We start from the raw sequence: 26,774 nt of genomic DNA, 5'->3' as shown, positions 1-26,774 counted from the left end.
TCTAACCACTTAGCACAGGGGGGAAGAGGGGCGTTATTTCTGAATATGAGGATGATAGTCACCATTTGCTGAGCCCTCCAGGTGCTGTAGCTTGGGATATTAATACCCTGATGCCACAGAGCTTGGGATATTAATATCCTGATGACACAGAGCTTGGGATATTAATACCCTGATGCCTAGAGCTTGGGATATTAATATACTGATGCTTCATTTCTACACAGGGCTCCTGCACTAAGTTGCTTCCCCTTTCTTCAGTCCTCTGCCTTCTGCCACCTGTTAGATGCCATTCTTCTCTGAACACAGACTTTTCCAGAACTAACCTTCCCAGGTACTGCTCCATGATCCAAACCACCTGCACTCACCAAACACAAACCGTGGGCCTTCCCTTGGAGCCTATGTTTGCTTCTCAGGGTGGCAACTTGCTCACACGAAGATAACACATTTTCCTGGAGGGCCCTTCCCAGCAATTTTTTTTAAAGTATAGTTTTCTTGAGTTCAGAGAGTGAGAGATAGAAACATCACTGATGAGAATCATTGATCAGCTGCCTCCTGCACATCCCCCACTGGGGACTGAGCGTGCAACCCGGGCATGTGCCCAAACTGGGAATCGAACCATGACTTCCTGGTTCATATATGTCTATGTTCAACCACTGAGCCACAGCAATTGGGCAGCATTTCTGTTTTCATTATGTAGGTGAGGAAAAGGAAGATGAGCATATTGAGTAGCTTGCCCAAGGCACTTAGGTAGAAAGTGGCAGAGAAGGAATTTCAAACATGGTCTGTTAACGTCGAAGCTCATAACCATTCTGGTACACTAAGGTGAATTGGGGGAGTTTGGCCCGGATCAGAGAAGACGCAGAGAGGGACTCTTTTGACAGTCTTCTGGATCTTTGATCACAACATGTATTAGGTGTAGGCAGAACTAAAGTCAATATTGGGAACCATCAGGATTAGATTTAATCCCAAATAAAGGACTTGTAGCATTTACAGTGACCTGAATAGGAGCTGGCTGCCTCCTGAAGTGGCCAGTTCCCTTTATGACCTGGGTTCTACCCGTGTCCATGGCTGGATGAATCCTACCCAGGACCCTGGAGGGGATCCCACCATTGGATGGGGGTCTGCTGGGTAGGATTTAAGATCTCAGAAGTAAAGAGTCTGTATCTCTCAAAGGATAGTAAGTGCAGTCTTTGCAGAACCTAGTGGAGGAAATACTCTTGGACTTAAATTTTGTGAATTTATCCAGGCCTGAAGCCCTGAGAATGTTCCTCCTTTTTCCCACTCAGAGTCCCCTCAGGAGTAAAGGTCAAGATGACAGCAGTCATTCCCATGTGGAGTGCCCTCTGAGGATTTCAAAGACATTTTCCTAAGGGTTTCATTATCCCAACTGTGCAGATAAGGAGACTTGACCAACCAGGGAAGAGCAAGTGGAGGCCACTGTCCAGTATCTCTTGGCAGGTCGCACTCCATTCTTTCCTGCTCACGTCAGCCAGGGTTGCAACAGCTCCAGTAACTGGCAGCAGAGAAATAAGGTGGGTCTGGGGAGAGAAGTTTTTTAAAGTTGGTGAGACCATAACTTGTGTTTGTCTGCTGACAGAAATGATCCAATAGAGAGGAAGAAATTTTGGAATGATGTCTGTCTGTGTGTGAGAGGGGATGGAATCTGGAATGTATGTATGTGTATGTGTGTGTGTGTGGTGGTGGTGGGGGGGGGAGTACAGTTCATGCTTAGTACCTGGAAGGGAGACCAAGGACTTGGGTACAGATAAGTAGGTGGATGGGCCTGTGGATGCTCTCTCTTGCTTGATTTAAAAAAATATTTTTATTGATTTCAGAAAGGAAGGGAGAGGGAGAGGGAGAAACATCAATGATGAGAGAGAATCATTAATTGGTTGCGTCCTGCACACCCCCTACAGGAGATCGAGCCTGCAACCCAGGCATGTGCCCTGACCGGGAATTGAACCATGACCTCCTGGTTCATAGGTCGATGCTCAACCACTGAGCCTAGGCTCTTCTAATTGGTTTTATTTTCCCAGTAAAATAGAAACCAGGTCATTAGCTGGGAGTGATGTTAGAGAGATGTTAGAGTTCTGAGAGGAGAGAAGATATGAGAGTTGTCCAGGAAAAGGAGTAGGAGGAATAAATGGTCCAGGAAATACAGTTGATTGCTTGACAGAATTAGAAGACCACTTGAGATTGCTGGTTATTAATTTAATGTAACAAACTTTGTGTGCATGGATGTGGATGTGTTTCATCTATGATCTGCTGTGTAGGTATAGTTATAAAAATAGGTAAAAATTAGTTTTAAACAAAGGTTTTATTTTTTAGTAAAGATAGAAAAATAAATAAGAAATGAGCAAGGTATCCTATGCTTGATCCCTCCCAACCTACCCCCGGCCCCACACACACACTTTTACTTTTTAAGGAATATTCACTTCATTTACTCAACAAATATTTAATTTCTGCTAGATACCTAGGATAGTGCTTGTAGTTAGGAAGATGAAAGCAGAGCTCCTTGTTCACAGCCTATGAGGAGAAATAGACCGGAGTTTATAATTAATTTAAGTACATAGAGAGGAATTTAAAACAGCGGGAAAAGTATCTGACTTCTTCAGATAGAGATCGCTTGACAGAATAGGATCATGACATATGAAAGATAGTTCATTCACATTCCACAAATATTTGACTATGTAATTGCTTTGGGCCAGGTAAAATACTGGCCATTGAAAACAAACATGATATAAGACAAGAGTCTATTTTTTTTTTTTTTTAAATTGGTTTCAGAAAGGAAGGGAAAGGGAGAAATAGAAACATCAATGATGAGAGAGAATCACTGATTGGCTGCCACCTGCACACCCCCTACTGGGGATTGAGCCTGCAACACAGGTATGTACCCTTGACTGGAATCGAACATGGGACCTTTCCATCCAAAGGCCGACGCTCTATCCACTGAGCCAAACCAGTTTTGGCAAACACAGGTGTTTACATTATGATTCATAACAGTAGAAAAATTACAGTTATGAAGTAGCAACAAAAATAATTTTATGGTTGGGGGCCACCACAACATGAGGAGCTGTATTAAAGGGTCGAGGCATTAGGAAGTTTGAGAACCACTGGTCTAGAGAATTTACCTGGTGAACCATATACATTTGGCACTTCCGGGGGTCTGTGTAGATAGAATAGATGGTTGCTATCAATCTTGTGGTTACTGGTCTATTTAGAGATTCTGGGGTCAGTTCTTTGTAACATATTGTGCTAGAAAATGGACCTTTTACAATCAGGTTTAAATGTCACCCCCTTCCCTCCCACTGAGCTTTGGAAATGCCCAGAGTATTTAAAAACGAACTTATTTTGGTGATGTCGTCTTCCAGTCTGTCACTGGAAACATTTTCAATGCTTCTCAGTGTGGCCATGAGCCCCTTTGCTTGCCCCTTTCTTTCCTCCGTCCCTTTGTACAGACACGATGGGTGAGAGAAAGGGCCCCAGCAGGCCGAGCTGCCTGTTTTGCTCAGCTGTGTTTTCTCCTCACAGAGTTGGCTGCCCTCCTGGCCCCCTCTCCCTGGGAGGTGCTGAGCTCCTGTCCTGCTCAGAATCCGGACGTCCTAGGCTGTCACACAGTAATCATTTAGCTTTTGTGTGTAGGACTAGCTGGAGAAGATTGTTAACATCGTGAATTAAAGGGATATTTCAGCTGAGCCACTTTTGTGTGTGTGTGTGTGCGACTTGACAGCCTTTCCCTGGGTCTCATGCTCTGGGTCAACTGATAACCATGCACTGCCTCTCCCAAAAGAAATGTGCCAGGCTGGCTGGTCTCTCAGGTAAATTCCTTTCAACTACCCCAATCTCTTGTTAAACCCACGATTTCACCTTCTTTGTGCCTGTACAGATGCAGGAGAAAAGTTACTACCATGCATTAATTGCATGTACAAATTTTCATGAAAACCTCTTTACTAAGGAGATTCATTCAGCTTCTTTTAAAGGGAAGATTCAAGGAATAGAGTTTGTGATGTGCAGAGGAAGGGAAACAAGCAAAAGAACAACAACATCAACTCCCCCTTCTCCCCCCTGCCAACATGCCTACCTATACCTTCAGCATATAGGAGAGCTCAGGTCATACTGCAAAGGAAGATGTAAACTGAGGTTCAATAAACTTTGTCTGTAGTTACAGTGCCTAATCCAGTGCTTCCCAAACTGTGTTTCTGGAGATTATACTTCTTCACTAAGCCCTCTGTGGGGCAAGAGTTCTGTGGTCAAATCAATTTAGCAAAAATTGACTACTTTGTCCTCTTCTTGGGAGATTCATAACACACTTCATTTACGTAATCATTCAACAAATATTTAACGAGCTTTTTATGTGCTAGGCTCTAGGCCAGGTTCCAAGAGAATAATGAACAACAACCACAAAAAAAGCTCAGCTGTTGCTTTCATGGGTGCTGAACTCTAACTGGGGCATAAATATTAATCAAACAGCCAAACAAATAATGTCTAATTAAAGACCCAGGTAAGTTATCTATCCATATACAAAACCCTAATATGCAGATAGACCCACGTTGAAACAACCGAACAACTGGGTGCTATGACATGCATTGACCATCAGGGGGCGCACGTGGAATACAGTGGGCTTCGGTTGTGGCGGGATGGTAAAGCAGGTGAGGGGTGGGGGAGCCAGACATAGGAAGGCACTCCAACCAACAAGCTACAACTTAATAACTTAATGGTTTCCTAACTTTGGCAGTAAAAAAAAAAAAAAAAAAAAGGGTGCAGAGCCCTGGTAGTGTGGTCAGTGGGTTAAGCATTCCCCCCCCCCAACTTCCCCCCTTCTCCCCCCTACCCCCGTAATCCCCCACACTCACGAATCCAAAGGTTCCTTGTCAGGGCACATGCCCAGGTTTCAGGTTTCTTCCTTGGTCAGTACCTAGCTCCCCAGGGGATCGCACTCTCCCCCCTCCCAACTCCCCCCCCACACACACACCAGTGTTTCGCTAAGGTCCTAGGGACTATACTATGGCTTTGAGCAACTACTAACAGAGGAGGACTTTTTAAAAATATATATATATATATTTTATTGATTTTTTACAGAGAGGAAGGGAGAGAGATAGCTAGAAATGTCGATGAGAGAGAAACATCGACCAGCTGCCTCTTGCACACCCCCTACCGGGGATGTGCCCGCAACCAATGTACATGCCCTTGACCAGAATCGAACCTGGGACCTTTCAGTCCACAGACCGATGCTCTACCACTGAGCCAAACCGGCTTCGGCAGGAGGACATTTTTGACTCACAGGTGACCCACTGTCTCAGCTACTGATGGGATGGAGACATAGTATCCACGGGCTCCCATTGAAAGGCCCACTGGCCATATAAAACCCGGAGCAGAGGAGAGACCTGATGGTTAACAATTCCTCCAAACCTGCAGCCTGCCTGTCCCAGGACTGTTTTCCCGTTTGTAACATGTGGGTACCACCGGACTGACGGCTGTGCAGACTGCCTCTTAGGAAGGAGAGGGGGTGGGGTTAGGGGAAGGAGGACGGAAACAACAAACCTGGCGGTGCCCTTTACCACCCCATGAAGCGGACTGAGTGTTAGGCTGGGAAAAGCTAAGCCAGCCGGCCTCTTGTCGGCGGATTACAGTTCGAGGGAGGACGGACGCACTGGGCCGGCTGGAGGCTGGATAACGAGAGTAACGAGGCAATAGGTCGGCACAGGTCCTGCTCCCCCGGACCGGCCTCCCCCGGCCCCCCTCCACCCCGCCCCCGCCCCCCCTGATCTTCCTGGCTGGGGAGCAGACACCAGGGAAGCGGGGCGCGGGGTTGCGGGGCGGGTTTCCGCGCTCGGCGGAGGGGGGCCGGCTCCCGCGAGGCGGGGTCACTCGTGGAGCCGGTGCTCGCACAGCCCCCCCCCCCCCCTTTCACGGCGAGCTCAGGTTGGCGAAGGCGCAGAGGAGCGTCCCCAAGAGCTGTTGGGGCGCAGCCGCCCTCCAGGGGTCCCGGCCGTCGCTCTTCCAGACCCCGAGGCTCCCGGCGGCGGGCGCGGACTGGTCCGCCCCGGAGGAGTCCCGCAGGCCGGGAGCCGGCCCCAGGCCCCGAGGGAGGAGCAGGAGCAGGAGCAGAACCATCAGGGGAGGAGAGGCTGGAAGAGGACACGAGGAAGAAGCTGCGTAATTGCGCTCCGCAGGTAGCCGCGCGCCTCTGCAGCCCGGGACTCCCCAGATCCGCTCCGTTCTCCTCGGGGAGAGGCGGCCGGTGTCCCTCCAGGCCTCCACCCCGAGGGCCCGGGGCACCGACCATAAGGCTCTGCAAAAGCGGGGACACGATCTCTCTTCATTTCCCCCAACATCCCTAAGTGGCGCGGGTACCAGGGAGGAGGGAATGGCTTTGGAGACTTGCGCCGGGCGTTGCAGAACCGGCCGCAGAACGAGGACTCAAGAGTCTGTGGGGGCCTCACGCCGCGGCCATGGCCCCCCTTACCCCCCTCCCCCGGTCCCTCAGCCGTGGTCGATCCTGGTCCTGACCGCCGCCTGCACCTGCCGCGGGCCTCCCGGGTGGCAGGGGAGGAAGGAAGTACCAGAGGTTACAGGTGTGGCCTGGGGCGTGGAGACTGTTGGATGCGCGGGGCAGCTGTGCACCTGGGAGAGGACGGCTTCCGTTCCCCAGGGATCGCTCCCCAGCAGGCGCAGGGGGTCGGGCAATGTCCCCCCCACCCTGGGGCGGCAGAGGAGACGAAGAGTCTGGGGTCCGGACTGGGAGCTGGGAGGCAGGGGTGACAGGAGGCGGCAGGTGAGGGAGGGCGCCGGGCTGCGGGTGGAGCGCGTCCACGTGGTGGGTGTGTGGCTCTTCCATTCCAACTTTGGGAGCCTGGGTTCCGGGCGTCAGAGAAGGCGTGGCCAATCAGAGTCCTAAACCGGGAATAAATTATGCAAATCGCCATCTGGCGATGGGTCAGATGACTCCCGTCCTTTTTAAAAACCTACCTCGCCCGGAGTTCGCTGTGCGACCGAGGCGAGCCCGGACTTCCCCGGTTGGAGGCAGGCGCGGGCGCGGGCCAGTCTGGTTCTGGTCGAAGCCCCTTCACACTCCCTCCAGCTCAGCCAAGTCTCCCTCTCCCACCCTCTCCGCCGCCAGCCGGCCAGGGCCACCCCACCCTCTGGGGGAGAGAAGGCGCCCACCCAGGGTCTCACAGGCTTGGGCTGCTGGGAACTGCAGAGAGGGTTTTTTTGGGGGGGTTTTGTTGTTGGTGTTGTTTTGTTCAAGTCCTGCTTGGCGGAGGGGTGTGTGGCGGGAAAGGATGAGGAGCCCCGTCCTTCTGCTCTGCCTCTGGAGCGCCCATTGTTGCTTTGCCGCGGGAGGCCCCGCGCCCCTGGGTCCGGAGGGACCGCCGCAAGGTAACGTGCTCTGGGTTTTTATTGCCTCCAGCTTCTTGTCCGCGCCGGCGCCTCTGCCTGCAGACCCTCCTTTCGTCCCTCCGGGTCCAGGACATTCCTTTCCCGCTGCGCTGTCCCTTTGCTCCTGCTGCGGAGCCTGGCCGCTCACCTGTTTCTTGGCGCCTCTGACCCGGGCATGGCTGGTGGGTGCACTTGTCCTCTGGCTCCCGATGGATGGGTGCTGTCCAGTCAGCCCAACTGGCTGCCGGCTGCTCTTCAACCTTGTTCTTCAACCTTGGCTAGGTTTCCTAGCCAAGAGAGGTAGAAGGCGCCGCCTCCTCCTTTTAATCCAACCCTGTGGGTGTGTGGAAGGCGAGGTGGCAGGAGCCTTGGATGAGTGACTTCTTGCCCCGGATTGCCAACTTCCTCCTCCCAACACGCCTTCCAACGCCCTCTCCTTCTCCTCCTGGCTGCCGGCTTTTCTTCCTCCTCCTGAGTTCTGCAGGGCAGTCTCTCCCACTGGCAGAAGGAATGAGGGGAGGGCCACCCAACGGTAGTGCCAGGGGAACCTCTAAACTGCACCCCGTTATTTCCTCTACTATTTGCTGAGGTTGGTCAGGCGATGTTGGTCCATGTCAGCCTATGTATTGGTGGGAGGGTTGATTTGAATGAATGAGTGAGTGGATGATGAATGGGAAAGCCTTGCTTTCCTTAACATGCCCCCAACTCCAGTGCTAAGTAAGCGTGTGACCTAGCGCCCCTCCTGTGGAATGTTCACGTTCCTTCCAACTTCCGCGATTTTGAGAATGTCGGGCCATTTCATTCATCCAGAAAAGTAGTTAGTACATGTCTGCTTAGTGCCAGGCATTCTTCCGGGAGCAGGGAAAACCCCGCCCTGGTGGAGCGTACGTTTCAGCGGTGAGAAGACAGGCAGGCATCTAATTAACACATTGCGGACCAGGAGTTTTATTGCTCACTTTGCCCAGTGGCCAGATAAGTTTCTGCTGAAAGAGTACAAAAAACGTTTTACATAAATGTGAGAGGCACGCTTTAAAATGAAATACCCATTGCATGTCGAAGTTATTTATTATGTGTTCTCACAAGCTAATATCTTTTTAAAGTATGATGCGTTGTAAAACACTGTGTAATATGAAGTGGAACCAGACAAAGCTGGCAAATTCTCGAGATCTGTCTGCAATGTGTTAAAACATACAAATGGTGTTTGGATGTTACCAAAGGCATGGATGGAGTGCTGGTGGGAGAAGGTGGTATCGTTTCAATCTGTGGTAAGGCTTCCCTCTCTGAGAGTGGAGAGCAAGGGATGGAAGGAGGTGAGAGAATGAGCCACGAGGACATTTGGATGAAGAACAACCATGAAGTCCCAGAGGTTGAAGAGACCCAGGCTCGAGAAGCCTGGGGTCAGAGATGCAGCTGCAGAGGCGAACTATGGGGATTTACTCACCTTTACGTTGCAGTGGGGGTTTATCCACCAACCTGTTCCAGGAAGCCAGGAGACTCCTTTGCCCTTTTTCCTAGAATTCCCCATCTGGTTTTTTGTGTGAGAGGTTATTGGGGTGGAAATTGGGGAGGTGTCAAACTAGTTATATGCATGGCTCAAGTTTCTGCCGGTCGGGGCTTTGTTCGTTAATTACAAAGCTCTGCTCACGTGTATTGAGTTGCCTTTTCTGGAACCCTATCCTTTTTACATCTGGTGCATTCTCCACCCCCTGCTCCCCATTCTGGTCCTTCTGTCCATGACTCCATTTGCTCCCTAACTCTCGGGTAAATGAAGCTCCTGGGATGGTCCGCTGGTATCTTTCCCCCTGATTTCTGAGTGACAAGAGAGCTTGATTTTTCTAATGTCTTAGCCCAATAGCAAGGGACTATTTCCTGGATGGCTGAAATCGTGTGGTGGTGCCAGCCCCCAGTGTGTGAAGGCCATCCGGGCCATCAGTGACATCAGCTGTGTTCTGGGAGCAGGGTCATCCCCTTCGTGGCTCTGTGTGTGAGCAGTGGAACTGGAGAGAGCGGTTTTTCTGCTCTTAGGAGTTTCTCCTTGGCTTTAGCCATTCATGTAACAAACTAAAAGAATGCCTGGCACATGCCTGGTTTGGCAAAGGGCATGGAGGATGCATGAGGTTTTTGGAGTAGGTGCTAGAACCCAGTTGGGAACATTAGGAGAAGCCCATTGTATAACAGGTCGACAGCTTCTCACCTCCAACTTCAAACTCCACAACCTCCCACAGCTAGAGAGTTGGTTTGGTAACTTGTTTGCCTGCAAGACCTGGCCTTACCTCATTTGGCAGCAACACTGAGCTGATCTGACCAGAGGCTATTTTGTAACTTCCTTTTTGTTCTCAAGTATGAGTAGTCACATCATTTCCCTGCAGAAATATTAGGGTGCTTATGAAAAGGGAGTGGCCCAGACCCTGCTGGAGGTGTTATATAAGACATGGTGTATGTACCCTAATGCAGCGTTTTTCAACCGCTGTTCCGCGGCACCCTAGTGTGCCGTGAGATGTTGCCTGGTGTGCCGTAGGTGCAGACAAGACAAGAATTTTATAATTTTTCACTATTTTGTTTACTTAATATTTCATAATAAAGTAATTATAAAATACTTTCTTTGTGTTTATTTGATTCCTATTCAAGAGAATTACTTTATATATAGTCAATATAGGCACAGAGTTAAATTTTTTAACATTTTCTAATGGTGGTGTGCCTCGTGATTTTTTTCATGAAACAAGTGTGCCTTTGCCCAAAAAAGGTTGAAAAACACTGCCCTAATGCCTTTCTCAAATCTGAGCATTTCTGAATCCTGCAACTCCACTGGCTCCAAGCATTTCAGGAAAAGAATTGAGCACCCATGATCTAAAAGTAGCTCCTTGGGGGGAAGGAAGGAGAACTCCTTTGATAGGGAAGAAGAAAGACAAGCAAGAGAGACATGTTTATTTCAGAGTCACAGTAATTAATAGCAGTGACTAAGTAAATACTGTGAAATGTAGACTAGATGTCCCTTTTACAATAGCTTGGCAATTTTTCTGGGAGGTGTGGAGGAAACACTCGGTAAAGATGTAGACCAGGAGGGATTAAGTAACTGACCCCAGGTGTGCTAGAGCTGTACCCCAATCCCTCATTACTCAGGCCCCCTGATTCACCCAGGCTCTGTTCTTTCTCCCCAGATGAGCTCCACGAACCCAAGGATGTGCAGATCGCTGCCAAACCCCCCGTGAGGTTTAACCTCCGCATCTCCGAGGACCCAGAACACGAAGGATGTTACCTCCCCCTTGGCCACAACCAGCCCCTGGAAGACTGTGGCTTCAACATGACAGCCAAAACCTTCTTCATCATTCACGGATGGGCGGTGAGCCCAGGGGATTTGGTTTCTTTTGTTTTGGCCAATTAAAAAGAATACTGGTACTTCCAGATTCCCCTCCCTCTCCCCTCCTCCCCCCTCTTTTCTTGTGGGCTGCTTGTATTTCAGACAGCTGTGAAGGATGTAATGGGCACTTCGCTGAGGGGGCTATCTGGACTCCAGCAGGATGGTGTTTAATGCTGGCACACAGCGGCTTTCAGAAAGTGGCTCTCCTGAGGGCAGCCACCCAGCCCCACCGGCTCCTAAGGATCCCTCTAATTACGCTTAATTACATTGGTCAACCACTGCCTCACGGGGGCCATCCCTCCTTAAGAACGGAGCTGAGCTGAAGCAACCTGACTGGCTCAGAGCGCCGATGAGGAGCCAGCTGGCCTGATTTGCTGGCTGCCTTTGGCACAGTGCCCTCCTGTTTGCATGGAGATGGCTTTTTAAAGGCACTGGGGCTCTCAATGCGCCCTAGCTGAGCAATTCACACTGAAAGGTCCATGACAAGCGTCAACAAAAAAGGGTTTTAACACTCAGCTCCAGAAGCTTTTGACCACCAAGGGATTAATTCACTCACATAATGCCAGTTGGTAGGAAAATGGCATTATTAAGTGAGCAGGTTTCTGCCTGGGCTAATGGGGAGGGAACATTCCTCTTCTTCTTTTTTAAATATATTTTTATTGACTTCAGAGAGAAAGGGAGAGGGAGACCCAGTTGGAAACATCAGAGATGAGAGAGAATCATTGATTGGCTGCCTCCTGCATGCCCCCCCCACTGGGGATCGAGCCCTTGACCTGTGCATGTGCCCTTGATCAGAATCGAACCCCAAGACCTTTCAGGATGACACTCTATCCACTGAACTAAAGCAGCCACGGCGACATTCCTCTTCTTAATGAGAAATTCATATCCATTACCTGCTTTCTGGGTCTTTAGGTCTATCACCAACTGTTGGGGTCAGGCCTTCGGGGGTTGGGGAGTAGGTGTCTATCTACTAAAGTGATTGAAAAGCTGTTTCAAGGCCTGTCTGTCTGTCTTCATCCTGGAGCCCATGCTTAGAATCACGCTTTTGAATCTTTTTAAGGCCCCCTGTCAAAGTGCAAATACAAACTGCCTGCAACTTACAAATGGGTTGCATTTCAGAAAGTTCTTTTGTTATCTGTTTGGAACTTGGGATAGCAGTTTCCCATAGAGGCAAGATTGTAAATGGCGTTTGGGTTCCCAGGCCAGGCACAGAAAATCTTTTTATCTGATAATGTGCTTGCGGATAGGTTTACAACTGGACCTTGTCACCATGTACACTTTGTTTCTGTGGGAAAATATGCTCGGAGTTCTAGTTTGGGATTCCCAGGAGCGTTCTTTCCTTCTCTGGGGTCAAGAAGGATGGATTGTGGGACAGGGTCATTTGTGAACTCTGAGTTTGCCTGGGAGACACCATCTCCTTGCGTCTTCAAGAGAGAAGCTAATTCTCCAAGACAACCCTTCCCAGTAGTCTTTGAAGGATGGAGCAGGCCACCTGCCCAACTGTGACAGGAACTTAGGCTAACTTCAGGGCAGAGTTGCCACCAATGCATAGCTCATTGTGGCCTTGTAGGACAGCGGGGCAGAACACTGTGAACGTTGTGGTGGGGAAAACTGGGAATGTAAAGAGCACTGAAGACAAACACTCCTGCTGGTGGTGTGCTCTGCTCACGTGCAAATGCTTGGTCGCTGAGCAGTCGATGGGAAGGTTCTGGAATCAGCTGGGGAGAGGATAATGGAACTGAACGCTATGTTCACTAGGATTTCCTAAGCCCAGAGGAGATTGAGGAAGTTGCCTGTTTTCTCCGCAGATGACTGGCATACTTGGGGAATGGCTGTACAAACTTGTGTCAGCGCTGCGGATGAGAGAGAGAGAAGCCAATATCGTGGTGGTGGACTGGCTCCCCCTGGCTCACCAGCTTTATGCAGATGCGGTCAATAACACGAAAACGGTGGGACACAGCATCGCCAGGATGCTCGACTGGCTTCAGGTAACTGGGGACGGGAGGGGGTCATCTCTCATGCGCGGCACCTTGAACTCTCTTAAGAAATACAGGTTGGCTGAAATAGGTTTGGCTCAGTGGATAGAACATCAGCCGGTGGACTGAAAGGTCCTAGGTTCGATTCCAGTCAAGGGCATGTACCTTGGTTGCGGGCACATCCCCAGTAGGGGGTGTGCAAGAGGCAGCTTGATGTTTCTCTCTCATCGATGTTTCTAATTCTCAATCTCTCTCCCTTCAATGAAAAATCAATGAAAATATATTTAAAAAAGAAAAGAAAAAGAAATACAGATTGGATAGCATTACAGCGACTTCCAGATGTCTGATCAAAATCTTTGGGATCCACATTGTTACTGAATTAAGTATGGGTTGAAATACCCAAAAGCTGGGACTTTCAGAGAGCTTTTAAATTATTGAGACATCTCTGGATTTTCCATGTTATTTTATATCTGCTGGACAAAAGTTTGCCTTATGGGTCATTACTTTCTTATCTCAGAAGTGGATGCCCTCAGGTTGGCTGGGAATGGCCAGGAGACAGGGCTGGCTGGTAATCTTACGAATCTACCCAAGTCTGCTCTTGCCTCTGAAGGTGCCTGTCCTGCGAGTGGGGAGGGCGTTGCTTGCAACTACTGCCTTGCTGAAAATGTTCAGTGTGGAACACAGATCTAAAGATCTTAAAATTCTGGGTTCCTGAACAGTCCCTCCGTCTTCTGCCTAGGTTGTTTTGTAGAGCTTGGTTCCAAGCTTTGGGGTCAAATCTTCATCTCCTCTCCCCTCATCAGCGAGTGCCCGGTCAGGGCGCGATGTCCCAACTCTGGCGTCCCAGGTGGGCTTGTGGAGAGGACCCAGCTCTTGGGGCCGAAGAGGGTGGGCAAGGAGTCTGCAGCTGTGGGTTGTGGTGGACACTCAAGTCTCCAGGGAGTTTGGTGGCTTTGACCTCCACCCGCCACCCTCTTCCCTTAGATGCTTCCAGAAAGAATGAGAAACATGTAGGGGAAGGGTCAGGCATACAGCCTCTGGTCACAACCTGCCCTCAGCACTTGGCATGTAAAGCGTCTCTTATGTCCTTTTGACCTCCTCTAGCCTGGCTGGGTTCCAGCTGTGTCGCACTGCCCGCCAAGCCGGCCCCTGGACGTCTCTGTCCCAACTCCCGCCCGGGTCTCTTCCTTGTCACGATTCAACCGTTGACATGTTGGTGACTCTGTGTGCCTTCCTACAGGAGAAGGATGGCTTTTCTCTTGGGAATGTTCACCTGATCGGCTACAGCCTCGGAGCTCACGTGGCCGGGTACGCTGGCAACTTCGTGACAGGCACGGTGGGCAGGATCACGGGTAAGCTCTGCCTCCTCCACAAACAGCTGGCCTCCGGCTCTTGCAACTCCTCTGACACGCTGGCTTCTCTGAACCAGGGGGCCCCTCCCTTGGGCAGCACGAGGAAGCCACAGAGATCAGCTTCGAAAGAAACCCCAATGATGTCTACTCTAGAGCTTTTCAAATATGCTAGTCAGTCATGGAACCCATTTTTTCTTCCAATTGAACCTGTATGGCACCCCAACATATGAAAGCCAGAAGGGATGTCATAGTTGAGGCTGGGTGCATGGAGGATGGTGTTAGTTTTGCTGTTTAGGCCTTCAGACGAATCCTGGGTCCCAAAGCCCCAGTTTGACCCAGCAGGTGAGGAAGACACCCAGGGGCAAACAGCTAATAACTAAAGGGCAGAAGTGGGGTGGAGTCCTGACCTCCAAGCTGCTGGGGCTCACTTCCATCCCCGCCTGTGATATGCTAGGACCTCAAGGGAAAAAGTGAGGGGTGGATTGTAGTTTGGATTCTGCCTCTGATTTCTAGTTTATCGACCAGAGTTTTTGGCTGGCATGTTTATTAGTGATAATGACCTGTTTAGGACGGATGATTAAAACTTTGTCTTTAGCTGAAACCGGTTTGGCTCAGTGGATAGAGCATCAGCCTGCAGACCGAAAGGTCCCAGGTTTGATTCTGGTTAAGGGCATGTGTCTTGGTTGTGGGCACATCCCCAGTAGGGGGTGTGCAAGAGGAAGATGATCGATGATTCTCTCTCATCGATGTTTCTAACTCTCTATCCCTCTCTCTTCCTCTCTGTAAGAAATCAATATAATATATTCAAAAAACAAAACAAAAAAACCCCCAACTTTGTCTTTAAAGACACCTTGCTGATATCGGCACCCAGATTGTCAATAGAAAATTGAGCTTTCCATGTTAGTGAGGTTTTGATGTGGGCGCTTGGGTTAAATCCTGCAATGACTCTGAAAAGTGGGAAAGATTCTCTTTACCATGTTGGGGCCCCTCTAATACAGACACAGGGCTTGCTCCGGGCTAAAATGAATGGCAAATTCGTTGCCCTGAACTTTTAACCTCCTTCCAACATTCTTTCATTTGTCTTCACTTGCCCCTCATCCCTGCCACAGAAGGAAAGAGTGGATCAATTTCATTTTGAAACAGGACTCAGGTAGAAGGGTGTTCTTAGCTAAAGAGAGATTTAGTAAAGGTGGAGTTTCAGGTTTCAGCAATAAGCTGCTGGGTAGAGTTTTAAAAAATGTATTTGTGAGGTTTTAGTGGACCTCTTTATATCATCATCTGGGTTTAAGTCGCATGTTCTTGCATGCGTGCACACACACACACACACACACACACACACACTCACACTTCTTTAGATCCAATCATCTGGTTTAGCATACTTTGAGAACTTTACTTTTTATTGTCACTGCCACGGGGCTTGAGCCGTCTAGGTGGGCAGTGATTGTGTGGCCACACATGACTGCTCATTCACCCGCTGAGTACAAAGCGGTTTGACCCTGAGCCCCTCTGGGTCCTAGCTCCTGAGCACCTCCTTTTAGTCTCCGTGCAAAGTGCGATGTCCAGAGCAGGGCCAGCACCCACCAGGTCCCCCCCTGTCCCGTCCCCCCCCCACCACCAGAGAGAGTCCTTGGCAACAAGGACAAGTTGCACAGCCTCCCTTTCCTGGTTTCTAAATCCTAAAGGAGAGGGGCCATGAGGAGTGTCCGGTTTTTCCCTGTCTGGGTGGCAGCTACTGAGTTGTGGGCTTCGGGCAGAATGCTAATCAGTCCTCTGTGCTGTCGGCCTGGGGCACGGGGGGCCACACGTCCTGAGCTCGGCCCCTTCTTCCCGGCCTTTCTCTGTGCAACAGGGGCCTTGGGTGAGCACAACAGGAAGGAGTGGCCTCGGTCCAGTTGCCAAGCAGCCCCTCAGGGGGTATTTGGCTGACCTGACATGCACTGTTGTGCATGCCTGATAGGGTAGCTGTGCCCTCTCCTCTCCCCTCAGACTTCTTTCTCATGGGCCTGGGAAGCAGGTGGCCCCGACTGGTAAGAGGACCAGAGACTGTAGCTGGAGTGGGGTCTTGAGGCCACTGCTGCCGCTGCCCACACCGTGCAGAAGCCTAGGGCCTGCAGGGGGAGACGGGACTCTCAGTCTTGCTTGGATCAGAGAGCTGTGCATTGGGGTTTGCTTGGGTTTTACCCTCTTAGGCTTTTGAGGGAATTCTGTGATATAATAGATCACATATTCCTAATTGAACCCTTGTCTAGTTTGTTATTAATAAATAAATAAGCAAATAGGTTCATTCATTCATTCAAGAAGTATGAATTAAGTGACCACTCTGTAGGCTCTGGGCTAGATGCTACCTAATGAGTGGCAGGTGCTTCGTGCCATATGTAAGGCACATAGCACCTGGCAAAGGGGGTCCTTTTGGCTCCATTTTGCAATGACTCAGGGCTTAAATAATGGGTCCACTATCTTACACTCTAATGAGTGTGTGTGTGGGTGTGTTTGTGCGCGCGTGCGTGCACGTGGGTGTGTGTGGACAGCACTCTTGGAGGAGTCAGGCTGAGCAGAAGGGGTGGTTCTCTGTCTGCTCTCTTTTTGGAGGGGATAAGTTCTCCATCCCATTCCTAGTCTACAAAGCAAATTGTGCAACTTTCCCCCGAATGTGAGCCCTGGCCCCGTGTCAGGCCGGGCAGTCTGGGTAGGGAAGGCTCAGCCTGGCCGCCAGCAGGCCTGTCGAGAAGCCCTCAGCCGCCCGCATTCCTCCCGCGCAGCTCCGTTTCCATGGCGCTGACCGTCTGGTGGAGATTTTTGTTCACACCAAGCAGAGAGCCCCTCTCTTGTATTGGTTGCAAAGCAGAATGTTCCTTTTTTCCCTTTTTTTCTTCCCTCCAGGAGACAGGGCAGCAGGCAGGGGAGAGGCTGCTGGTGTCAGAACTGCGGTTCTTGCAGCCTTTGAAGCGAGGCATCGTGGGCTCTCTGGGGAGGACACTGCTTTTGTGCCATCTTTCTTTTGGGTCCTGGGCTGGCGTGAGCCCACAGGCAGCCTGGCCTCCCTTTCTGCCTCTGCCTTACACATGTTTCTCTAAACTTCTGGAAACTATTTAGTTTCAACCTCCACCAGTTCTCATGAGTAATGAGTTCCACAGGTTTACTGTCCACTCTGGACAATCGCTTTGCCTTTTGTTTTTCCTGAAGTTACTCTCTCAAACCTCACAATGTGCTCCTTTCCCACTGATTTTTAGGGAAAGTGGAAGAAGAGAGGGAGAGACAGAAATACTGATGTGAAAGAAACACATCGATTGGTTGCCTCCTGACCAGGGCCCAGGCTGGGGAGGAGCCTGCGACTGCAGTCCCTGCCCTTGACCGGAATCAAACCCAGGACCCTTCAGTCCACAGGCTGATGCTCTCTCCGCTGAGCCAAACCAGCTAGGGCTGGTACAGTTCTTGACAGTAGGTAGCATCACTTCCTTTTTATGACTGTTTTTGGTCATGTCTCCTCCCCGCCTTGCTTTGGCAATCAGGTTTTCTTAGCCTCCGCTCCATTCAAATGCTTTGCTGTGGAGCTGCCCTGAGCATTGCTGGATGTTTATCAGCTCCCCTGGCCTCTAGCTGCTAGATGCTTAGCAGTGTCTACCCCTCCCCCAAACCCCCCAGGTTTGACGACCCATAATGTCTCCACACGTTGCCAAATGTCCCTTTGGGAGCAAAATCCCTCCCAGTTGAGAACCACTGTTCCAGACTAAACAGACCCCCTTCCTCGGCTGTAAATACTCTTTTCTTAACTTTTCCTCTCTGTGTCTGAAGAGCCTTCTGGGTTGGGATGAATTTGGCACCCATAATTACTTGGGATTCGCAATAGTAGCTAGATTTTACACTGACAAGCACTTAATCTTACATTATCTCACATGAATTGTATAAATTAAGACATTCAGGTTCCATTTTATAGGTGATACTGAAGCATGGCCAAGTTTTTAAAAATCTGGTCCACAGACTACCTACTTTTAGGATCACCTGGAGAATAAATATATATATTTGGGCCCCATACCGGACCTACTAATTAGAATCTCTAGAGGGTAAGGAATCTGCAATGTATAGTTTGCAAATTCCTTTTTTGAATGGCTTTGCATTCATGCGGTTCCAACATGAAAAGATGGTGACAGCCTCGTGTGGTTGCCACTCCTGCCCAGTTTCCTTCCCTGCCCTCTCCCGCAGCCCACACATACACACAGTAACCAGTGGCTGGTCTGCCCGTCCAGAGTGTTCTGTAGCAGCAGAGTGGACTCTGAATTTGTAATGAGCTTCCCAGCGATATTTGCGATCTTCAAATGTGAAGCCAGCTCTCTCCACATGCCCATCGCCTGCCCAGAGAGTTCACAGGCAGGGGTGTTTTCTCTTAGCAGCTGCAAAACAGAAGAATTCTGGAGGCATGAGGTATAGGTTCTCAGTGTATCTGGTGTTCCCACCCACCCTCGCCATTCCACCCCTGGACCTGGTTTATCACTAAAGGAAAGAGGACCAATGAAGTCCAAATATGACTAGCTCAGCGTGGGGAGACTGAGTCTTCCCTCCCAGAATGGAGGTAGCTCAGTTATTTTGTGAAAAGCCTGCTCCTCTGAGGCTCTCAGTGGCAGAATAAATGGGGTGAACTGCTTAGTTTCTGCAGCCCGAGTTCTTTCTAGAACTGACCTACTTCTGGCAGTCCTGGTGTGTGCCAGGGTGGAGCTTGTGGGCAGTCTTCGGAATCAGCTGAGGGGTCAGGGCAGGAGAAGGTGGTGGAAGAAAGCCAAGTTCCCGGGCTGCAGGCACATTGGCTGGGCTCTGAGGACAGCTTCATTCTGCATCCTCGGGCTTGACGGGACACACCTAACACAGTCTATCTGGGCTTCTGCTGTAGGACTGGATCCCGCCGGGCCCCGGTTTGAAAGGGCGGACATCCACAGCAGGCTGTCCCCCGACGACGCGGACTTTGTGGATGTCCTCCACACCTACACGAGTTCCTTCGGCTTGAGCATCGGGATTCAGATGCCCGTGGGCCACATCGACATCTATCCCAACGGGGGCGACTTCCAGCCGGGCTGTGGACTCAACGATGTTTTGGGGTCATTTGCATATGGAAGTAAGTTCCTTATTTTGTGCTTCTTGGGGAGGTTTGACTCAGTTACCCCATCCTCTCCTAAATCAGCCAAGGCTGCTAGAGACCCCAACTACATTTATTTCATTATTCCTACTTCCCCCCACCATGGCCCTCCAGCTGTCTGCCATTCCTCATCCTACAAGCCTGGGAACAGGCTCCTGTGGCCTCTGTTCTGCCTTCTCATGCTTTGAGAAGGTCCAGTTATTATTGGTCAATTTATTTTTATAACAAAAGGAATACATGTTGGTTGAAGATTTTGCACAGGACTTAACTGAGTACCAATTTTGCACAGGACTTGCTGACCAAGTACCAATTTTGCATGGTACTTACTTTGCACAGTACTTACTACCAATTTTGCACAGTACTTACTTTGCACAGTGATTACTGACTGAGCGGGCGGATCGAGGAGCGGGTCATCATGCATGCTTTCTGTCCCTCCCCCCTCCCCTCAGCGATCGCAGAAGGCATGAAGTGTGAGCACCAGCGGGCCATATACCTCTTTGTTGACTCCCTGATGAACGAGGACAAGGCGAGCTTTGCGTTCCAGTGCACGGACTCGCACCGCTTCAAAAAGGGGATCTGCCTCAGCTGCCGGAAGCACCGCTGTAACAGCATTGGCTACAACGCCAAGAAAACAAGGCACAAGAGGAACAGCAAGATGTACCTAAAAACCCGGGCGGGCATGCCTTTCCGAGGTAACCTCAGTCCCCGCCGCGCCCTGAGGACTGGCCACCCTCCTTTCAAACACCACAAGGAACAGGGCACATCCCAGCCGGGAGACGTGGCCCGCTACAGTTAGATGAAATCATTACAAATCGTGTTGCGTTGTGCGTGCCGTAGGAAAGCTGATCTAAAAACAAATGGTGGGGACTCCTTTTGCGATGTGAATCATCACTCCATGATCAGGGTGTTAATATCTTAAATCCCCTCTTCATTTAACTTTTCAAAGCTGTTCCTATTTGATTATCACAACAAACCTGAGGTAGGATCAACAGGGATTAAAAAGGATTTCTTGCCTTTTTATAACCTGTTATAAAACCATAAACTTTTGTGGGAATCGTGGGCGTTACTTACGTATGAGGAAATTGAGGCTCAAAGAGCCTTGGCCCTAAATTCAAGACTATGCAATAGGAAAGTAGCTGGGCCAGAATCACTGAAAGGTCTCCTGCACCCCCAGTTTAGAGCTCCTTCTTCTCTCCCTCTTACGCCATTGGACAGAATGAGACCAGAAAGAAGCCGGAGGCTGGGCTGGGCCCAAAGGGTGACAGTCCCTAAAAGCCCAGTGACAGATGACTCAGTTTGGGACAGGTTGCCCTGGGATGACAATGGAGGCTCACACCCGTCTTTGTTCTGCTGTCTCTGCAGTTTATCATTACCAGATGAAAATCCATTTCTTCAGCTACAAGAACACGACAGAAATCGAGCCCAACTTTTATGTCACCCTTTATGGCACCAGTGCAGACTCGCAGATGCTGCCGTTGGAAGTGTAAGTCCCAAGTTCCCTCTGCTGGGGTGAGGACAAGTTGATGTGAGAATGAGAGAGTGCAGGAGTGTGTGGACCACGGAGAGGGGTGTGGCCTGAGGGCTGGGTGGTTCCTGAGGCCTCTGCAGTCCTCTGTCTCTGTCTGCTCTCTACCACTGAGCCCCTGACACACAATGTTTCTGGGAGAGAAGCTCCGGGGTTCATCAGCAGCGTGAGAAGCTGCTAGATCTGCTGGGCAGAAAGTGCTCTTTCCTTTCAGACAACGCCTGACATCGGAGGCATTAGGAAATGTGGACCATTTCTAGTTACCTGTGGGCGGGGACACAGCAATCTGTGTATATTTGTTGAGTACTCATAAGGCACAAGGCGTTATCCAGGTAGTGGCTATCAGGGCTCAGGGTCTAGTTGGGAGACAGATTTGTATGCACTTAGTCACACACACAAATGGGGTAAGGCAGGTTACCCCAAATGTCTAATGGGAGGGATGGGCTGGAGGGGGCTGGGAGTTTCCCAGGAGACAGATGCCTGTGGGCAGAGAGGAAGAGGATGCTGATGAGTGTGGGGGGGATGTGACTTCTCTCTGTTTTCTCATTTCTGTTCTTTCTTGGACCTGTGCCCCTAGGAAGTAGAATAAATAGGGAGGTACTCAGGAATGTTTGATAAAAATCTGGGGTGCAGTGGGCAAAGTTATCCTTATGTCAGCGTGGAGACAGTGGGCTTCCGCCGTAGTGATGCCAGTGAAGCTGGAGGACGTGGGGGAGCGCCCTCTCCTTGTTTCTCTCCTGTCCATGGGGGCAGGTCCTGCCAGGGCATCACCCCACAGATGTGGCAGTTTTCCAAGTGGCTGGGGAGTGAGACCAACTTTTCTCCCCGTTTGTAGAGTGGAGCAGATTAGGCTGAATGCCACCAACACCTTCCTGGTCTACACAGAGGAGGACTTGGGAGACCTCTTGCAGATCAGACTCACCTGGAAACGGGTACCTCAGTCCTGGTACACCCTGTGGACCAACTTTCGAAGCTACCTGTCTCAATCCCGGAAGTCTGAGCAGGAAGTGAATATCAGGCGCATCCGCGTCAAGTCTGGGGAAACCCAGCGGAAGTAAGTGCCTCATGACCCTTTTCGGCCCTTGTCAGTTGTATGCACAAGGTGTGCTCCTCGGCTGTATTCTCTCCTTTTGCTAAGCAAGCACCTTCAGTCCTTTCATATCCAGAACATGGGGGCAAAACCTCAAACACCTTTGCAAGGGAAAGTGAAGTCCAGATCAAGTCCTCGGTCAACGTTTGGGCCCTGATCACAGGCCCTTGGCTGAGAGGGGTGCACAAGTGGGGGCTGCAATCCAGCCCTTGTTCTATTGGCCCAGAGGAAGCAGGGCTGCCCCCAGACAGGGCTTTTCAGGAGTGCTGCTTGCTAACTGTGTGCTCTGAGGTCCACCACAAGTCTTTGCTTGCTCCTGTGTGGAACAAACCAGAGAGTATCAAGTTCAGGGAGCCCCCAGGATGAGGTCTCTGGTGGGACCTGGTTTTTCGAGCATCCTCTTTTCAGAGCATCAGACCTCTCCTTCCGAGGCTGTGAGTCAAGGACACGGGGGAGGGTCCTGGCATCAAGTAGAAGAGAATCCTGTATGCTAGGCCAGCTGGCAGCTTCCATGCACCTGTAACCCCAAGACTAGCATGAAAAATCCAGACCTTCATCTGTCACTGCCTTCACCTGTGCCTTGGCCCTCTGAGCAGCTTCTTTCTAAGAAGAAGCCAGAGTGTTGGGGGTGACCTTGGTCAAATCCTTCAGCAGACCTTTGGGAGGTTATGGTCAGCCTTACGGTGGTTGGAAACAGCCTCTGCCCCCTTTGTACCTCATTTGGCATTTTCTCCATTACACTCTTCATATGCCCTGTGTGCACTCATCGCCACTGGCACAGGTTGGCCATTAGAGAATCAGAGGTGCACATGTGTGAGGGCTTCTTTGGGGATTGAATACTGAAAAAGTGGAATTTCAAAGTTATAGTACACATCTTCACTTGACTAGATATTATTAATTTCCTGCCCCAAGTGGTTGGACCCATTTTCAATCTTAGCCACAGAATAAGAGTTCCCCTTTCCCCTCCTCCTCACCTATATTTGGTGAGACATTCTTGCTACCCTGTTGGGTATGAATTGGTCCCCTACTCTTGTTTTAATTATTTTTCTGATTATGATAAGGCAAGCCATCTTTTTATAGGCTCATGTGCTGTTTGGGTTTCCTGGTAAAGATTCTTAAAGCTGTTCTGATTGTGGCTTTTGTCCTGCAGGTGATCATTAGGGTCAGGTGTCCCTCTCATCTATTGGTCATGGGATCATGCTACTCACACACTTCTGAGATGGGGGTGGGGATAGGCCACGTAATTTGGCTGTCAGAGTTGAAATGGTTGTTAGAACCCTGATTCTACCTGGGATCTTGCTGTCCACTTCCTGAATCTTTGTTTTAACTCACAACTGAGTCCAGCCATGCTCCTTGGTGTATATTTAAGAGGTCTGTACTGGAGGCACCTTGAGTTCCTTTATTCGAGGAGATTACAGTCCACCATAGATACAGGAATCCACAAGCAATTCAAGGCAGTGCATAACGTGTTAAACAAGAGGAAACATCTGTTATTAACACCATGCCATTAGATATCACGACAATAACAAAAGCTAACATTTTTGTAAGGACATGCTTTCCTATTAAATTGGGAGATCAGGGTCTCAGGCAGTCAGGGAGGCTTCCAAGAGCAGGCAATCTTCAGAACAGACAGAGAGAAGAATGTGGAAGAGGTGTGATTGAAGGCTGCATGAGCCGAATCATGAGGCACCTCAAGGTGAGACCGGTTTGGCCTGCTTGCAGTTGCAGTAGGGTGTTCTGAAGGCCCTTGAGTCAGGGTGCGGCATGATGAAAACTTCTCTTTCCCCTTTGCTCCATCCACGTTGGATCCAGAAAGCACCATCTAGCTAAGGCACAGCCACGTGCCTTCCCCTGTAGAGCTTTGCTTACCTCGGGGGTTTCTTTTTCCTCTTAGATTTGCTTTTTGTGCAAAAGACCCTGAGAACACCAGCATAGCCCCTGGCCAGGAGCTCTGGTTTCACAAGTGTCTGGATAGCCGGAGAATACAAGATGGAATCAGGTAACCGGGACTTTCTCCTACGTTTATGCAGCACATGCTGACTGCTCACGCAGCTCGTGTGGACATGGGGCTGGGTACCAGGTTGGAGAATTGAAGAAAGGTGATATCTCAAGGTGTGAAGTGGTGGGCATCCATAAGGGGGATTCGTCATGTGTCCTCTGAGTCTAAACACTTGCTGAAGAGGAGGGAGACCAGCCCTACCACTAATCTCTACCTCTTGCCCCAACCAAGGTGCTAGATAATAATTTTACTGCCATATGCTGAGCACACACATGTGCCCACCTCGAGTTCAGTGCCTTCACTCATTTTTATCATCAACCCCAGGACATTGGTGTTGTTAACCCCGTGCTCCTGTGGTGAATCTGAAGCTTGGAGAGTTCAGGGTAAACTTTTTCCAGCTGGTCACAGTGGAGCAAGGATTGAGGCAGATTGGTTTGCTCAAGCCTAGGCCTTTTCTTGCTCAGATAAACCACCTCACCTTGATCTGGCTGTCAATGATCAAGCAGCTGCCCCCGTGCCGGGTCCCCTGTGAGGAGCTGTCTGCCATCCTGAGGGCCGGGCTGTAGGCCAGCTGCTCTGTCTCCTGTTACGGAGCATCAGAGATCACAGGACTGTGGGATTCTGAAACTGCCCATCTAATTAAGTGACTCAGTCTAGGCTCACGCAAGCACCTGGTTCCTTTCAGGCAAACTATGGAGCTTCCCTGAGGGTGCCAGCAGGCCCCGCCCCCGCACCCAGCCTATCAAGCACATGGAGGAAAGTTACTGCTGAGGACCCACCTGATGGAAGGATCCCCTTCGGCCTTGACCCTGGAGCACAGGGAAGAGCCTGGTTGCTGGTCCAGGGCCTTGCCTCCCGTGACAACTGGGACTTCTCGCCAGAGGGGACTGTGTGCTGCTCTTCCTGCTGCTGCTGCTGCCCTAGAACAGGCCTTAGAGCTGTCCAAATGCTTGGGCCTCTTGCACATACCCGGCTGGCTGCTAAGTGACTGGATGGGCCTGTGCTTTGCCTGGCAAGGAGCACTGGCTGTCAGTGTGTGGCCTGACATGCGTTGTAGTGACAGGCCTTCCCGCTAGGAGCTGACCTGTCAGGATGGCAGACCTGTGTCATGTTCACCCAGAGACAGTTGATCTGGGGTGATGCTGAGGCCCTCGATGCTGGGGTTCAACGAGCTACATCGATCAATGTCGGTTACTTCTTCGACATTCTGTCCTGTTCATTAACTCACTCTCTAAAGCACACATCATTGGCTTTCTTATTTTTCTATTGCTCTTTTTTTTTTTTTTTTTTTTTTTAATCGGATAAATGTTTATTAAGCACTTAACCTTAATGGGGTTGGGATTTGTAGACTCCCTTAAAGTTTAATGGTCCACGAATATACATATGATGAAGGCACAAGGGGCATTGGGGATGGGCTAGACGCAGGGGTCCTCAAACTTTTTAAAGTGGGGGCCAGATCACGGTCCCTCAGAGAGCTGGAGGGCCGGACTATATGAAATACTAATTCCTACTGTAACACCTCGGCTGCGCTCACTGCCCAAAAAACCTGGCGGGCCGGATCAGACTCCTCTGCGGGCCGCATGTGGCCCGCGGGCCGTAGTTTGAAGACCCCTGGGAGGATAGAAGAATTGGGAACCATGGGGTTTTCAGAGGTTTCTAACTATTTCTTCTTGGTTGACATGTGCATTCCCCCTGAGAGTGATATGTTTGATCACTAGCAGAGTAGCAAGCAGGGCGCCATATGTGTTGGGGGTCGAAATGGTGGCCAACTACCAGAGATGATTGCTTTGGAGCAAAATCTCTTTTGCTGAGGGAGGTAGAAGGCATTGCATATGTTATACATATCTGATTGTCCAGAGCCATTACCTGTGAAACAGCTGGTGCTAAGATTTAACACATTGTTTTTCTTGCTTAGAAACACCTTGCTCTATTACCAGCCCCTTTTCTGTTGAGTTTCTTGGAAAAGCCTCTAATTCTTCATTTGAATTAATATACATGAAATCCAAGGGACCCATTTTTACTTTCCAAAAGTTTTTCTTGTGGGTTACCTAATTAGAGATTAACAACAGGAGGTGAGCAGGGAAGCCATTATTAACTCTATATAAAATGAGGCTCTGAGGTTCAGCCACGTGTCTAGAATTACATACCATGTTGGTGACGGGGGCCAGGCAAGGACCCAGATTTCTTAGAGGCAAAGTCCATGGTGTGTTGATCTCTGCAAATTCATCAAGACGTTTATAGCCATTTCTCTCCAATCGGCCCCAGATGTGGCTAACAAGGAATATTTCTCAGAGCCATTCATAAAGCCCAAGCCCTTTTATTAATCTGTAACCAGGAAAACAAATCTGTGCCAAGGGGTGGGGCTTTTTATGGATGAGATTTATTTGGAAGGAGATATGATATCAGGTGGGGGAGGAAAGAGTGATTTTTTTTTGTACTTAGTAGGTTTTTAAAGGACACTGTTTTAACCTGTCTTGTGCCAAAGTTGTATCTTTGTTCAATGCCAAACTTCAAAGACATAATCCTTCAAGTTCCAAGTCAAGGTGTTGTCTCCATCCAACCGTGTGCTTCTTCTGTTGTTTCCGTCATTGCTTTCTAGCCAAAGTGGAGCTTGTATTACTGACTATGCCTCCTGGTTACCTCTGACCTGTTTTTACTGATGGAATCCTTAGCAATCGAATTCTCGGTGGGTCCTATATTTATACATTTGGCTTGAAGACTTATTTGTATATAATGATGCTTTTTTTTAATGCTACGCAGAACATTATTTATTTTTCAAGTTTATGTAATGTATAAAAACAAAAATATGGTTAGTTTTTACATTAAGATTAACTAATTTCAAGATTAAAATTTGTAATAGTAAAGTAATAAAAATCTACAGAATTTTAAGTGGTGTGGCAACTCAGTTCTTAAAAGTTGAGAGACTTGCTGAGGCCGGTTTGGCTCAGCGATAGAGCGTCGGTCTGCGAACT

At 49.6% G+C, this 26,774-nt stretch overlaps 2 protein-coding genes across 2 annotated transcripts in view; one reads left to right on the top strand and one right to left on the bottom strand.

Moving 5' to 3' along the window:
- The window catches only part of DYM (dymeclin), a 319,690-nt gene that overhangs the window by 261,860 nt on the left and 31,056 nt on the right, over nucleotides 1-26,774 (bottom strand). The window lies entirely within an intron of this gene.
- Nucleotides 6,989-25,216, top strand: LIPG (lipase G, endothelial type). Its single transcript, XM_084887404.1, has 10 exons — nucleotides 6,989-7,377; nucleotides 10,536-10,717; nucleotides 12,544-12,723; nucleotides 13,952-14,063; nucleotides 18,946-19,167; nucleotides 19,638-19,880; nucleotides 20,551-20,671; nucleotides 21,549-21,767; nucleotides 23,698-23,802; nucleotides 24,488-25,216. Exons 1-10 carry the CDS (start codon nucleotides 7,281-7,283, stop codon nucleotides 24,507-24,509), a joined length of 1,503 nt encoding a protein of 500 aa, XP_084743530.1. The 5' UTR covers nucleotides 6,989-7,280; the 3' UTR covers nucleotides 24,510-25,216.

This window comes from Pipistrellus hanaki, assembly GCF_964339955.1.
Source record: "Pipistrellus hanaki genome assembly, chromosome: 6".
Taxonomy (NCBI): domain Eukaryota; kingdom Metazoa; phylum Chordata; class Mammalia; order Chiroptera; family Vespertilionidae; genus Pipistrellus; species Pipistrellus hanaki.
Note: the sequence above shows the minus strand (reverse complement) of the source record. Positions and strands in the feature narration are given on the sequence as shown.

Bases quoted from the DNA above. Each gene is read 5' to 3' on its own strand.
- LIPG (XM_084887404.1), top strand. From the start codon at position 7,281: ATGAGGAGCCCCGTCCTTCTGCTCTGCCTCTGGAGCGCCCATTGTTGC. The intron at 10,718-12,543 runs GTGAGCCCAGGG...TTTTCTCCGCAG, and splicing joins TCATCATTCACGGATGGGCG to ATGACTGGCATACTTGGGGA. The intron at 19,881-20,550 runs GTAACCTCAGTC...CTGTCTCTGCAG, and splicing joins GGCGGGCATGCCTTTCCGAG to TTTATCATTACCAGATGAAA.